The sequence below is a fragment of the Phlebotomus papatasi genome, chromosome 1 (genome assembly GCF_024763615.1).
Source record: "Phlebotomus papatasi isolate M1 chromosome 1, Ppap_2.1, whole genome shotgun sequence".
Taxonomy (NCBI): Eukaryota; Metazoa; Arthropoda; class Insecta; order Diptera; family Psychodidae; genus Phlebotomus; species Phlebotomus papatasi.
In genome coordinates this window covers 110,627,047-110,641,317 of record NC_077222.1, presented here as the reverse complement: position 1 = coordinate 110,641,317, position 14,271 = coordinate 110,627,047, and the positions used below count along the sequence as shown (strand labels likewise).

Below are 14,271 nucleotides of genomic sequence, written 5' to 3'. Positions count from 1 at the left end.
TATCATAGTAATGAGTTCAAGTCCTGCCCGGTGCAAATGACTGAAGCGTCTGAATTTACCTTTTTTTCACGAAACATTGTAAAATGAATAATAAATTTGTAAATTAAACAATGTACAAAATATCAGAAATAGCCCAGTACATCAAAATAAATTTAATTAAATATTTGAAAACAAAAGTTACTGTGAACTGAGCTTAATGCCCAACGCACAATAACTTTTGTTTTGTAAATATGTTTTTGACATTTCAACGAGAGTGAGTGAGATCTAGATCTAGTTATCTCGCTCCTTCTAATAGAATAATTTGAAAACATCTTTACAAACAAAAGTTATTGTTTGCTGGGCATAATGTTCAAAGCACAGTAACTTTTGTTTGTAAACATGTTTTCAAAATTTCCTATGAGGGAGACAGAGATGACTAGATATCTATTTCATTTACTTTCATTGAAATGTCACAAACATGCTTACAAAACGAAAGTTACTATGCGTTGGACATAATGCCAAACACACATTAAATTTTGTTTTGTAAATATATTTTTGACATTTCGATTAGACCAATGGCCAAGAAAATAGAAGAATCTGCGCGTTCTTGGAGTGTAGATTTAAATTCAAGTCTATTCAATAAATTATATGCAAAGTTTCTGGGGTCCTTGGAACATTTTACAGCTCCTTCTAATAAATAAGAAGAGAACTTGGTATATTGGGTTCCTGAAATGGAAAAGAATGGGAGTCTTTTTATGAAATATCAGCTGTCCTAAATTATAATCAATGTGTCCAAAATTACACTCAAGTAAATAAATCATTAATTTTAGAGTAAACAAAAGCCGATAAACTACTTTTCAATGTTCCAAAGAACACTCTGAAAAAGGAACTAAAAACTTCAAATTTTATTGAAAAAAATATAGCAATTTACTTTGAACATTGGTGCTTACATACACCCTGTCCCAAATTACAATCACTTCCCGTAATGGTTTATAAGAGTGATCCTGTGTTCAATCACTGTAAAAAAAAGCGAGTAGAGTTAACTTCTTATCGTCGTAACGATTGCACTTTTTAGATGTAAAAGTATATCAATATTCATTCATGTTAATTTTACAATTTTTTGGGGTAATTTTAACCCCTAAAATACCAAAAAGGTAATATTAACACCGATTTCAGATCGTTACCGTAAAGGGAAAATTAACGTTATTGTAATATTATTTTCGAATTTTTCTCAATATTAATTTAACACTGTGTCGATATAATTTATTTAAATAAAATTAAACGTCTCTTTGTGATGATTGTGCTCAATAATTACAATATTCATAGTAACTAGGAAAATATGTATCAGTATGAGTATTACAATTGGGAAAATTAGGGTAGAAAGAAAGGTCAAAAACAGATATAAATAATGTGCGTCAGAAAAAAGAAACATTCAGGAAATAGAGAGTAGGTAATTAATTAATTTAAATCGAAAACGTTTGAGACAATTTGGGTGGAACATGGAAAATAGGAAAAAAAAATGTGTAATGCAAAGTGAATACAAGTCTCAATTATTTTTATTTGGGCTGATAGAGAGTATGAGATAATATTATGTGTGGGCAAGAAAGTGAAAGATGTGGCATAATTTTCCTCTTTTAACCATTTCGTAGGTTATTTAGTGGAATATTTTGTAGGAAAAAGAAATCCCTGGGAGAGTATTAAAGAGGAAAAAAAACAGTGCAAGATTTGTGGATGATTTCTATCAAGGGCGTTAAGAGAGAAAATCTTCTCACTTGCTTATAGAAAAAGTCGAGGGCGAGAAAAGTTGCAGAGGTGTGAGGAAAGAGTGTGATAAGAGTGGTTAAAATGTATTGAAGCTGAAGGCAGAAAATTGGATTTGTCGTGGGTGGAAGAAGAAAAATCGACAGATCTAAAGAAATTCAGGCATATTCTACTATCTCTGTTCTCATGTTATGTCTGTGAAATTTCCCTAAAGTTCCTTTTCTTGATGACCTGTAAAAAGTTTTGGGACTTTTTCTCCTTTATGGAGAGGATAAATTATTTCTATTATGTTTCAGTGACTTCTTATCTTAATTTTTTGCTCTTTATGATTCAAATTGTATCGTTGCGTATCAATTTTTTTTTAAAGAAATATTTGTGCTTTTCTTAAAAAAATCACATAGGGTAAATGTGCCAAATTCCGGCCAGCTTGCAATTTCCGCCATATTTGTTGTTCCTCGAATTTCCATAATTTTTTTGGTTTTTGCATACTCTAGAGATTATATAGGGTAAGTGTGCCAAATTTCGGCATAGTTGCATGCAAGCGCCAAAGTCTCAAGTTTGAAATGTAATATCATTAATAGAAATTGATTTTTTTCATTCCTTATACTTAAGGAGTGTTGCTTAGAACCTTGTAGAAAGTTTATCGTCTTTATTTACTCTAAAATCATTCTTAATACATTTTAAAATGAATAAAAATGTAGACATAGGTTTGGTGCCCTATTTCGGCCACCTTCATTCTCATAGTTCCTTGCCCTTCGGGAATTCTTCCAATATCTTTTTCACGTGATCTCGTTTGTCGAAGCTACATTTTTTGTTATTCTTTTGCATTGTATAATCTCTAGAGTAGTAAAAACTAAAAATTCATGGAAATTCGAGAAACAAAAAAGGTGGCCGGAATTGCAAGCTGGCCAAATTTGGCACACTTACCTTACTGCAAAAAATAACAAAATATGTCGTTTCTACGAACAAGATCATCTGAAAGAGACATTGGAAAAATTTCGGAAGGGCAATGAACTATGAAAATGAAGGTGGCCGGAATAGGCCACCAATGCCATGTCTACATTTTTATTCATTTTAAAATATATTAGAAAAGAATATAGAGAAAATGAAGACGACAGACTGTCTACAAGATTCCAAGCACCACTCCTTGTAAAAAAAAATAACAAAAAAATCAATTTGTATTAAAAATATTACATTTTAAACTTGAGACTTTGGAGCTTGCATGCAACTATGCCGAAATTTGGCACACTTACCCTAGTCACATTTAGTGTTGCGTAGTGTTAGAAAATAATTAAAGCAGATCCCCGACATTTCCTCTATCACACGAATAGTCTCAAAAGGCACTCAAGTAAAACCAGAACAAAGGATACTCATTAAATTCTTTCCAAGCCCCAAAAAGTATTCCATTTCTACTTCCAAACCTCTCGAAAATTTGGTGGTTTTGGAAAGCACATAAAACTAAAAGGAAAAAAACAGAGAATAACCAACAGACAAAAATTGCGATCAATAATTTTGTGCCCTCTAAACACACTCACATAAAATCACAATAAAAATCTTACGGCAGAAAAGAACCTTCTTCCTAATATGAGAAATATAGAAACAGAATTTTCCACTTTTCACCAACTAAAATGTTCTATATATTCTCACTCAACGGAAATATCCGTGTGTGTGTGTTGAATGCGGAAAATATTTTTCAAGTCACGAAGTGTAGGGGGTTGGAGAGAAGTAAAAAAAAAGCCTTCAATATTTATGTCAGAAAAATTCTTGCCTTTCTACAATACCCAAGTTCTCTTCTTGCCAGAGAAAAAAAAAACACTTGGAAAATTGATTTAGACTTTGTACTGTTTTGATACATTGCTTGATGGGGAAAATCATTTTCGAAAACTCTTCATTTCTGGACATTCGTTCGTACCTTCGTACTCAATTTTTCTCTTTTCTTCATCATTTGCAATATGCCAGGTGTATCCTGAAACTTCACCCGAGGGGTATAGATGCATATCACAGGGTATAACAATTGTGCAAATAGAAGGAAATATTGAAATTTTTTATCTTTTTTCAAAGAAATGGATAAATATCAATTTAGTAGAGTGTTAGAATAGGGGACAATGGGCCAGTTCACACATGTAGGATAAGTGTGCCAAATTTCGGCATAGTTACATGCAAGCGCCAAAGTCTCAAGTTTGCAATGTAATATTTCTAAGACAAATTTAATTTTTTTTGTTAATTCTTTATAAGGAGTGTTACTTGGAATCTTGTAGACAGTTTATCGTCTTTATTTTATTTAAAATCATTCTTAATGCATTTTAAAAAGAATAAAAAAAATAGCTTTGGTGGCCTATTTCGGTCACCTTCATTCTCATAGTTCTTTGCCCTTCCGGAATTCTTCAAAAGTGTTTTTCAATCATCTCCTTCATCTAAGCGACATTTTTTTTTGTAATTTTTTGCATTACATAATCTCTAGAGTATGCAAAAATTAAAAATTCATGGAAATTTCAGGAACAAATAAAGTGGCCGAAATTGCAAGCTGGTCGAAATTTGGTACACTTACCCTATAACTTTCAAAAATAACAAAATATTATTGTGCTATCACAGGATATTTGCTTGGATTTTACAAATTAAAATTTTAATTTAAAAATGTAATGAATTGATAAGAAAATAACTAAATGAAATTTACTATTTAGTATTTACTACATCTACATCTGCATTTACTATATACATCTATTTTACTTTTTACTATACAAGATACTAAAATTTCACCGGAATCACTTCAAAAATACCGAAGTTATCGAAGTTATGGTCCAGTCAGATTACTTTCCCTTATAGCTGAGATCAGGGTAGAGCGAGAGTAAAGTGCGACCCACCGTAGGAGAGCTCTTGACCTCAGGCTACACTATACTAAAATTTTATCTGAAAATAGAAATTTCGAGGTATTCGATATCGAATTTTCGAAAATTGTTTTTTCGATTATTCGAACCTTCGATTAAATCGGATGAAAATGAGGTGTTCAAGTATTTGTGGCAGTTAATGTGAACTTTCCAAGTCACCCAAAATTTTTCAAACTCTGACAATTAGAACCGGAAATATGAATACTTTAAAATTCAAATTTTGACCCTTTCTAGCTCGGGTCGGGGTGTTCGGTGAGAGTCTTTATACTTTTAATCGAAAGCTCTTAGGCCCAGTTACAACATACTAAAATTTGAGAACTATTGATGCCATATGGGTTGAGTTATTGAGGAAACAAAATTTTGGGGTGTTCTAAAATGGCGTAAGGGGGGATGGATCTGACATCACTATCTGATGTCGTCCACCCAATATTTAACCTTCGCTGAAAAACGCTTGTTGATATCTCTATCCGTTCTCTCACCAGTAGCGTTTGTACTACGTAGAATCGGCCGGACAGACCGCTGGACGGACGGCCGTAGTGCCGGACCGGATATTTTTAAAACCGGATATTCTATAGAAAAATGCACATACGATAGATTGTTTTTACTCTGAGCAACTCTATTGTCAACAAGTTGGTTGATTCCAAATTGAATTCAATGCAAGGATCAGACTGAATCGTTTTAAGCCCATAAGTAACATAACCTAACGAGCACCAAATGCTAATCGATTTCAATTCAGTTGAAAACATATGTATTTTCAGCTAAATTCTGCCAGTCTTAAAACGACACTCGCGATTGCAATGCTATTTCCATTTGGTTAGCACTTTTTGTTTGAGAACTGCTGACTGGTCAGCATATTTTTGCTAATCGATTGAACAAAAATATATTGAAAGCACTGTTTTTTTTCAGCTAACTGTGGTCGCTCTGAAATGCAATAATTCATTAGATTAAATAGATGATTAATCATGGTTTACCACATTGGATGAATTCATAAATAGTTCTGAAAATTTTGCTTTAAGTTTTTAAAGTACATGAAGGCCAGTATCATGCAGGCTTTCTCTGTACCCTAGATGTGGATAATCCCCTCCTGTTCGCAAGCTTTTCTTTAATTCTAGCACTTAAGGATGGTCTTTAGCGATCCAATCTACCATGTTTGATACTGATACTGCCCCACTCTCCCTTACACTCAATAATTCTTGTTTTGTAAACATCATTGGTTTTTCTAAACAACAGATGAGGGTCATCGAGGTGACTTGGACAAAAATTTCGTTCACTCTCGCTAAATATCAAAAACATGGTTACAAAAGCAAGTCTCTCATCATAAAAAAGTTTAAAATTTGCAATGTTATAGGGTCAAGGAAAACACTGAATAGTTGGAATAGTCCATTTATTTTTTGCTCAAATAAATTTTGCCGAAATAAACCTGAAATACACTTTTTCTCAGTCTATGAGATCTACACGAAGAACAGGAACAAATAATAAAGATGCAACTTTGTCTCTTGTTCCCTGTGTATTGGAAAAGGTGTGTTCTTTCGGAGTTTCGTAAAGACATCCATCGAATTTGGAAGTTGCTCAGGTAGAAAGCATTTGAAGATAGTTTTCTTCACAAAGAAATATCCCAAATTGCTAGTGGAGGATTGAAAAAGACTTCTTTGACAATTTCACCATGAAAGTAGGCTGCATCCTGCAGAAGTTGACAAGGCACAAAGAAAATCTTGAACTCCTAATGGCAGTTGGTAGTGACTTCTTGTGGATAGTGGAAGAATTTGTCGTAGGATTTCTTGTGGTAATTGGGAAGAGGTTCTTCTTATGATAACTGTAATCGTGTAATTTGTGTGGGTCACTAACATTGAGAGAATAAGAAAAGAATCCCGTGTTTTGTTGTATAAGTTGTGCGAGAATGAAAGAAAGAAAATGAATTTTCATTTTGTGAAGGAAAGGGGAAAAAAGCCCAGATAAAAACAATAACAAAGCATTCAAAAATGAATGGAGAGCGAGAGATTGAAGATGAAAGAGTCTGGACTTGCCACAGTCACAGAGTTTAATCTCTACAAATGATAGAGAAGAAAATTTTATGCTGGGATGCAGAATGAGAGAGTCAGAGAGAGAAGAAAGTGTGTGAACAGTGACGTACTTAGGTTCGTTGGCGCCTAGGATCTTCTTTTTATGTTATTTTGTGTATTGATTGGGAGTAAACTATGAAAAATGGTCAGTAAATGTAATTTTAAAATTTTGAAAATTGCATTTACAGGCCCCTTTTGTTTTGAGCGTCTAAAATTTCGTACACGCGCTTTTCGGAAAATTAAGAATAAGACTTGATGAATAAGCCCCAGGATCCTAGTTCTGAAATGTGGCACTTTTTCAGGAATGTTTGGAACATCAAAAAGTACATAATTAATTTTTCTCTAAAATTATTCTAAATAGATTTGAAATTGAATACAGAAATATAGGTATTGCTTTGTTCGCAATATCGGACACCAAGTTCCTCAAAATTCCTTGACCTTCCCCGTACTTTCCCAAATTTTTTTTTACAGCATATCGTTCGTAGAGGCGATGCTCTTTTGTTTCTTTTTGATATTTTGAGAAACACAAGAAGTGTCCGATATTTCAAGCTATCTAAAATTTCTTACAACTGCAGAAAGTTACTACCAATACTTTACTTTGGAATTGATCCTAAAACTATTGTTAATGCATTTAAAATCGAATACAAATAAGGATATTGCTGTGTGTGCAATATCGGACACCAAGTTTCCCGAAGGCCATGCCCTTCGGAAACTCTTCCAAGAATTTGTCTACAATATCTCGTTTGTAGAGGTGATACTCTTTTGTCTCTCTTTTATATTTTGAGAAATAAAAGAAGTGTCCGATATTGCAAGCTATCCGAAATTTCGCTCAGTTGATTTAAGTATTAAAAGTTGCTACTAGAACTCCTTTGGAATTAGTTCTAAAATGGTTTTGTAATAGATTTGAAATTGAATACAAATCAACGATTCCATTCCATACGATGCTAAGTCGACTCAGTCTTTTATTACTCCGAGAGATATGTTGTTCCTGGCATCGGGATCTACAACTCGGGAAAATTTGGTGATCATCCGACGTCTGGGTAAAGAGATATTCTATTATTTCGAGATAAAAATTGACACAGTCAGCATTGGTAGTCGCCAATTTCAAGGCTCTACTGAAAAGTTGTCATTCTGAAATAGCATAATATGGAATGGAAGCATTGAAATTTAGACATTGCTTTGTGTACAATATCGGACACCAAGTTTCTCGAAGCCCCGTGACCTTCCCCGAACTCTTCCAATAATTTTTCTACAATATCTAGTTCGCGGGGCGATATTCCTTTATTTCTTGTTGGTATTTTGAAAAACAAAGAAGTGTCCGATATTGTAAGCTGTCCGAAATTTTGCGCAGTTGCTTTAAATATTAAAAGTTGCTACTAGAACGCCTTTGGAGTTGCCCTACGGCCACTATTTTTTTGAAATTTTCGTAAAAAATACCCCAATTTTCTTTTTGCTTGACGCTTTAAATTTTAGGCTCCTCTTCGAATTATAGGTTCCCGAATGATCTTTCGCCCGGGGCGGGTTTCCCTCAGTTCCTCCCCTAAGTACGCTACTGTGTGTGAGAAATGAGCAAAGTTGGAACCCAATTTTAAACTTGTGTGATTTATTTTTTCCTACATTTTCTCTTGAGGTTCTCTGATGAAATTCCGTCTGAATCTTGATATTTTCACAGTAACTGGAGGACAACACTTGTATAGATTAAGCACTGAAAGTGAGATGCTGAGTGTCAAAGTGCATGTGATTTCTTATGACCTTTTTTTCCTCTGTAAATATTAAAATCTCGCCACAATTTTTCTCTCAACGTTACGGAAACTTCTACAGAGGCCCAGAACTCTAAATTTGTCAAAAAAAAAGAAGCATTAAATGGGAAAATATTTTGACTAATGCTACTTCTTATGATCTCATTTCTAACAGATTGAATTCAGCAATTCATAAAAGGCGCAAAAGACCCCGCATTTTGCGTAGGGCATGTTTGATGGACAGTGGACACCGAAGTGTCGTCTATGGCCGATTCCGTAAGAAATCAATCGCTCTCTGCAGTGACGGAGGGGCATACTGGTAATTGATTTTTTTCTTCTTCTAAAAAATGTAGTTAAACAATGTCTAACAATTTCTTTTTGGATGTTTTTATTTTTTATTTTCTTGATATTTTCCTAATTTTGTTTTGTAGACATTGATTTTATTTTTTTTTCATTTTTTTTATTTTTGTTGTGAATTCAAAGACAGATCAATTTTATGTCTCACTGGCTTATTTGGGATGATTTTTTTTTAATTAAGTGTGAAGTATTTTATGAACAAAAACAATAACATAAGGCATTTTTAAGTTTATATTTTTGATAATCTTATTTTTTCCTCAGTAAAAATTTAAATAAAGAAAATATATTCGGATTTTGAAATTGTACAATCTGAAAGTAAACAGGGTAATAATATTCGGATAGTAGCGAAGAGTGGGGCAGTTTGACGAACGACTTTTAAATTTTTTGCTTATTTTTCTTGTCTCTTGGAAAAAAATGGCATAAAAACTTTATTAGCTCTAAGTTCGTTCAGAAAAATCTTTCATTCGTAAGAGTCCAAAGGGCCCAAATAGACTTATTGTGTTATCACACTTGCACATTAAAATTTTAATATGATTCACATTAATTTTCGCTGGTGAGAGTCCAAATGTGTAATTTAAGTGTTTGAATCATTTTATATTCGAAGTTTGATCTATTTGTTGATAAAAAGGTAGACTTGGCCCGCAAAATTTGGTATAAATTGATTTATATAGCATTAATGCGAAAAATTAATGCGATTTTCTCTTTAATTTTTTTAATGTGAAAAATATTTATGCTTTAGGTAAATTTAAACTCACTTTTGCAGTCCAAGTCCACTTCTTTATCAATAAATAGAAAAACCCCAAATATTAAGTAACTCAAAGACACATATAACATATTTGGACGCTCAAAAGCGACAATTAATGTGAATCACATTAAAATTTTAATGTGCAAGTGTGATAACGCCGTTATACTGGCTTCAGACCTAATGCTTAGCCATATGGCTTAACTGCTCTAATTTCTTACCAATCACGATTTTTTGGAGAAATTTAACTTAAGATTGTATTGTTAAAGATGAAAAACCTATTAGGTTCTCCAAAAGCAATAAAATTGCTCGCTATTTAGGATTTTGAGAACTTCGCGAATTGGGCTAAACCTCTAGTCTGAAGACCGCTTTAAGTTGATCTTCAAAAATATATAGCCAGTAACATTTTGCGGTAAAGACTTCTTAAATTTTTATACGCATAGGCCTCAGGACCATCATTCAGAGGTCCTTTGGTTAAATTTCCTTTACATAATCCTTTTCTGCTAAAAATTCTCAACAAAGTTGGGTGATTCCAAATTGAATTCAATGCTGGGATCAGCCTGATTCGTTTTGGGCCAATAAGTAACATAAGTACAATAATTTATTAGATGATTAATCAAGGTTATATAGCTCGTTGGGTGAATTCTGAAAGAGTTCAGACAGTTTTGCTTTAAGTCCTTGAAGTACATGAAGGCCAGTTTCATGCAGGCTTTCTGTGTGTCCTAGATATAGATAATCCGCTTTTGTTTGTAAGCTTCTCTTTAATTTTAGCACTTAAGGATGATCTGCATCGAACCGATCCGACCTTTCATGCCCGATCGCTGAAAGCCATTCTTAAGTGATCGAATTAAATAAATGCTTACAAACAGCAGATTGGCATATTATCCATTAATTAAGTATTTTAATTAAAAAGGGGGCGGTAAAGCGTCCCAGCCTTTGCGAAGGTGCTCGAACTCGTGACTTAAATGCTATACCTCAAAAGTACTTTCGCATCATTTACCGTTTATCGGTTGTCAACCGATTTTAAACGATTCATATGTACTCAAAAAATTGCCCAAATTACCTTAGGTGTAATATAATTAAATTGTTCATCACCGATTCTAATAGCGATTTCTAACCAATGAAAAGAGTTCAGGCTTGTCAAGAATTCCAAGACCTTTCCAACAAGCCCAAATTTGATACTATTTGATTGAGAAATGCGCTCTCTGTAGCATTTTTTACCTTTGACCTTGAATGAATCTTAGGAATGGTTCAACGGTTTTTTCTTATATGGATGAAATGTCCCCCTGGGTAATCTCTAAACTAAAACATATTCAAAAATGAAAAAAAATCGCACGAAGCGTTTTCAAACAATTCCAAAATAAACCTTTTCCCAGAGTTGACTTATGGGGGGATCCCCTGAAAATTCCAATTCACTATCTCTAATCGTTTGAACTCTAAGCGTGGCAACGGCTGAACAGATGGTCTTACGGACAAACAGCATGACATCATTTCTCAGAAATCGTCTGAACCGCGAAGATTTATTGAGAAAAGTCGTCCCCGTGGGGTAAATTGTGAAAATTTTGGGGGCTGAAAAAATCTAGGGATTACATTCTGCTCTCCATATAGCATATAGAAATCTTGTAGAGACTTACGGCGACCATGCTCCATCAGAAATAACATGCAGAGATTGCAGACGCTTCGAAAAGAATAACTTACATATATATAAAATATTCATTCATTCATTCATTTTCAACCGCTTATCCCTATTGGGGTCGCGGGCCCATGACATCCAAATTAGCAGCCCACGCTTGTCGATCCTCCGCCACTTCAGGAAGATGTTCGGGTTCGATCCCGAGGCGTTCCAAGGCAAGATTCTGAATTTGATTCAGCCACCTTGTCCTAGGTCTGCCTCGAGGCCGAGGTCTCCTCACAATGGCTTGCATAGCTTTTCTGGGGAATCTTTCTATATAAAATATATATAGGGTAAATTAAGCTAATTCAAAACCTGCTCCAAATGGAAATTTTTCGCTACTCCAAATGGAAACGTCATTGTTTTCATGATAAATACAGTACTAAATTATTATATTTATATATTTTCTATACCAGAGTTTCATTATTTAGTTAATTTTGCTCCAAATAAAGCGAAAATCCATTCATAATCACAAATTTTAATTTATTAATTTCTCAGAAAAATTAAAAGTGTACCTTTTCACCACCGAAATTTTTCAGAGATCGATCATGTTTTCCAATGAAAAACACAATGAGGTGACTGTTGTTTATTCGTTTTGTTTAACGTATATGTCATATGTCTGGCTAATTTTAGTTAAATTAAGTGCTAATATTTATTGTTAACGGTACGTGAAATTTTCAAATGAAATAATTACCTATTTCGTGAACAAAAAGGGTTTTTCTAAAGTGTCTGCAAATTCTTTAAAAGGAAACCCTGGAAATATGATTTTTTCTTGGAGAAATTTTCTTATTGTTTTAGATGGAAAAGGAGAAAAGACCAGGAATAAGAATAAATCCTGCACTCAAGAGCAACTCAACAAGGCTTTGGAAGCCTTTCGTCGCGGTTTCACTTACACTCTTTGTCTCCAATTAGAAACTTTCCCTTGTCTCCATTTGGATTAATATGTTTCCAATAGAAGCATTTTACGTCCGCGTATTTTTCTTGTATTTAAGAAGTTTTCAAATTATGTCTAAAGAATTTTCACTAAACAGTAATATTCTAGAAGAGTCAAGGAGCAAATTTATGTAATTTTCTTCGGAAAAAATTGAACTTAATGTGTTGAATCTTCTGTCAAAGTGAAAGCGTCTGGAAATGGTTTTGAATTAGGACATTTACCCTAATATGGACAATATTTTGAATGAAATAATATTTTCTAATTTTCTTTAATAAAACTTGAATTTTCACAAAAAGAGGGCGAGAACTTTTTGTTAAATGAAAATGTAACTTGCAATTCATAGTTGAAATTGCCCCACTCTTCCGTATCTTAGAAGTACTGCAGAATCATTAAAGGGGACCGGGAATTAATTAGTCGGAAAAAAGTCCTTTTTGTGTATAATTTGTGGGAAAATTGCTTGGATTAGAATGCTAAATATTTCAATGGAATATTGAAATATCTGATTTAGAGGCTGTTATTTTAGCCCCATTCCTTGCATCTCTGACATAAGCTTTAGTTGAATATCTTTTTTTCTGTCTCTCTGGAACATTCGTAGTAAAAATATATTTACAATCTCCCGGATGTGTACCAGGGAGAAGGAGTAGGAAAACTAATTTTGAAAAATCAATTTTATTTTCCAACAACATCCTCTTTCCAACATTCATTGATTGAAAACGAATTGTGGAAGAACATTGAATTACAGTACCTTTTTCCTTGATTTTACATGACATTAGGATTGTTTGGTATTTTATTTTGTTTTCTCTTGGAATCTTGTTTCAATTGGTTGTGCTTTGTGTCCCTTAATAGATTCCGAAGATAAAAAAAAATTGCCGAGTTTGAGAGTTTTGCGAGCATAAGACGATTACTAGGGGCTTGAAATAATTTTTGTGTATTTATTTAGGTTAGAGTCCCTCGATAAGAGAGAGAGGCAATTAACAAATTTTGAAAAAAATGTGCCATTGCAGCCAATAATTTATCAACAGAGGAACAGAGAAATACCCGTTTGAGACGTCATCGTGCCAACTTGTACAATAGATCATCCTCTCCAGATTGCATAGCATACAGAACACGATCGAGACTTCGTGGCTGTGGGGTTGCATTGAAGGGGGGCAATTGTGTGGTGGATCAGAGTGAAGAAAGTCATACGAGTGCTGAAGGAAGCAGTGGATTGCGTACGAATAGTAGTTTGGGTCAACAGAGTGAATCCCGCGATTGTATTGCTTATAGGACAAGATCGAGGAGAAATATCGATAATCAGTTTTCTAGTTCAGAGAATAATTTTATCCAGAAAGGTGTTAAGAGATCACGTCCTGGATCCTACCTTCCCACCATTGACGAAGAAGCAGCTGAAAATTCATCGTCATCGTCATCATTTTCCTTTTCATCTGTGGATTCAGTGTGCAATTTTGCCGTGTTTGATCCACACAATCAACAGAGTAGTGGATCAAGTGGTGGCAGTGGACACTTTAGCAAGCGTCTCAAGTTGTCTGACATACGAGAGACTCATCAGCAACAGCAAAATCCCGAAACAAGTGGCTCCAGTAAAGCCCCGAACCTGGGGGCACGTTTAGCGAGAGGCAGCAGTGGTCGGGAGCCCCAGCATCATCAGTCCGAGTCGCAGGTCAGTTTCCATTTTTTTTATTTTGACAAATATTTGCATGATTTACAGAAAAAATAACGTTACGCTGCTTTCGTAAGAGGCCAAACGGTTGAAGATGAAAACTTGGGGTTTCCAGGGATATCCTTATTCCTTACGTTCAGTAATAACTTTCCCAATTTTAGGACTCTTCTCTTCGGTTGAGTTTTTTCCTGTATCGATTCGAAGGTACCTAAAAACCTGTTGGAAGTTCGAAAATTCAAACATACAAGTTGCACAAAATTGATAATTCGAAATTGAACAATAGACAGAGCTAAAGCGGCGAATATGTGAACTTTCACTCTGGAACTTTAGACTTTCGGTCGATTTTCGAATAGGTTTGGCTTGGCTTTATCTCTTCGAAAGTTTTATTACAGAACGGAGCCACAATTCGAAGGAAATCAGTAAGAATTCACCTAAATTCTTACTGAAATTCAAACCGAAGAGTTGCACAAAAGTGAATATTG

General features: G+C 34.2%; 1 protein-coding gene across 3 annotated transcripts in view; it reads left to right on the top strand.

The window, feature by feature from the left end:
* Window positions 1–14,271, top strand: part of LOC129799264 (E3 ubiquitin-protein ligase TRIP12) — a 48,479-nt gene that overhangs the window by 9,331 nt on the left and 24,877 nt on the right. For all 3 annotated transcript variants that reach the window (XM_055842995.1, XM_055842992.1, XM_055842994.1), the window contains exons 2-3: window positions 8,600–8,743; window positions 13,134–13,789. In XM_055842995.1, the coding sequence (XP_055698970.1) occupies window positions 8,689–8,743; window positions 13,134–13,789 (711 nt within the window). In that variant the 5' untranslated portion in view covers window positions 8,600–8,688. The remainder of the gene's footprint in view (window positions 1–8,599; window positions 8,744–13,133; window positions 13,790–14,271) is intronic.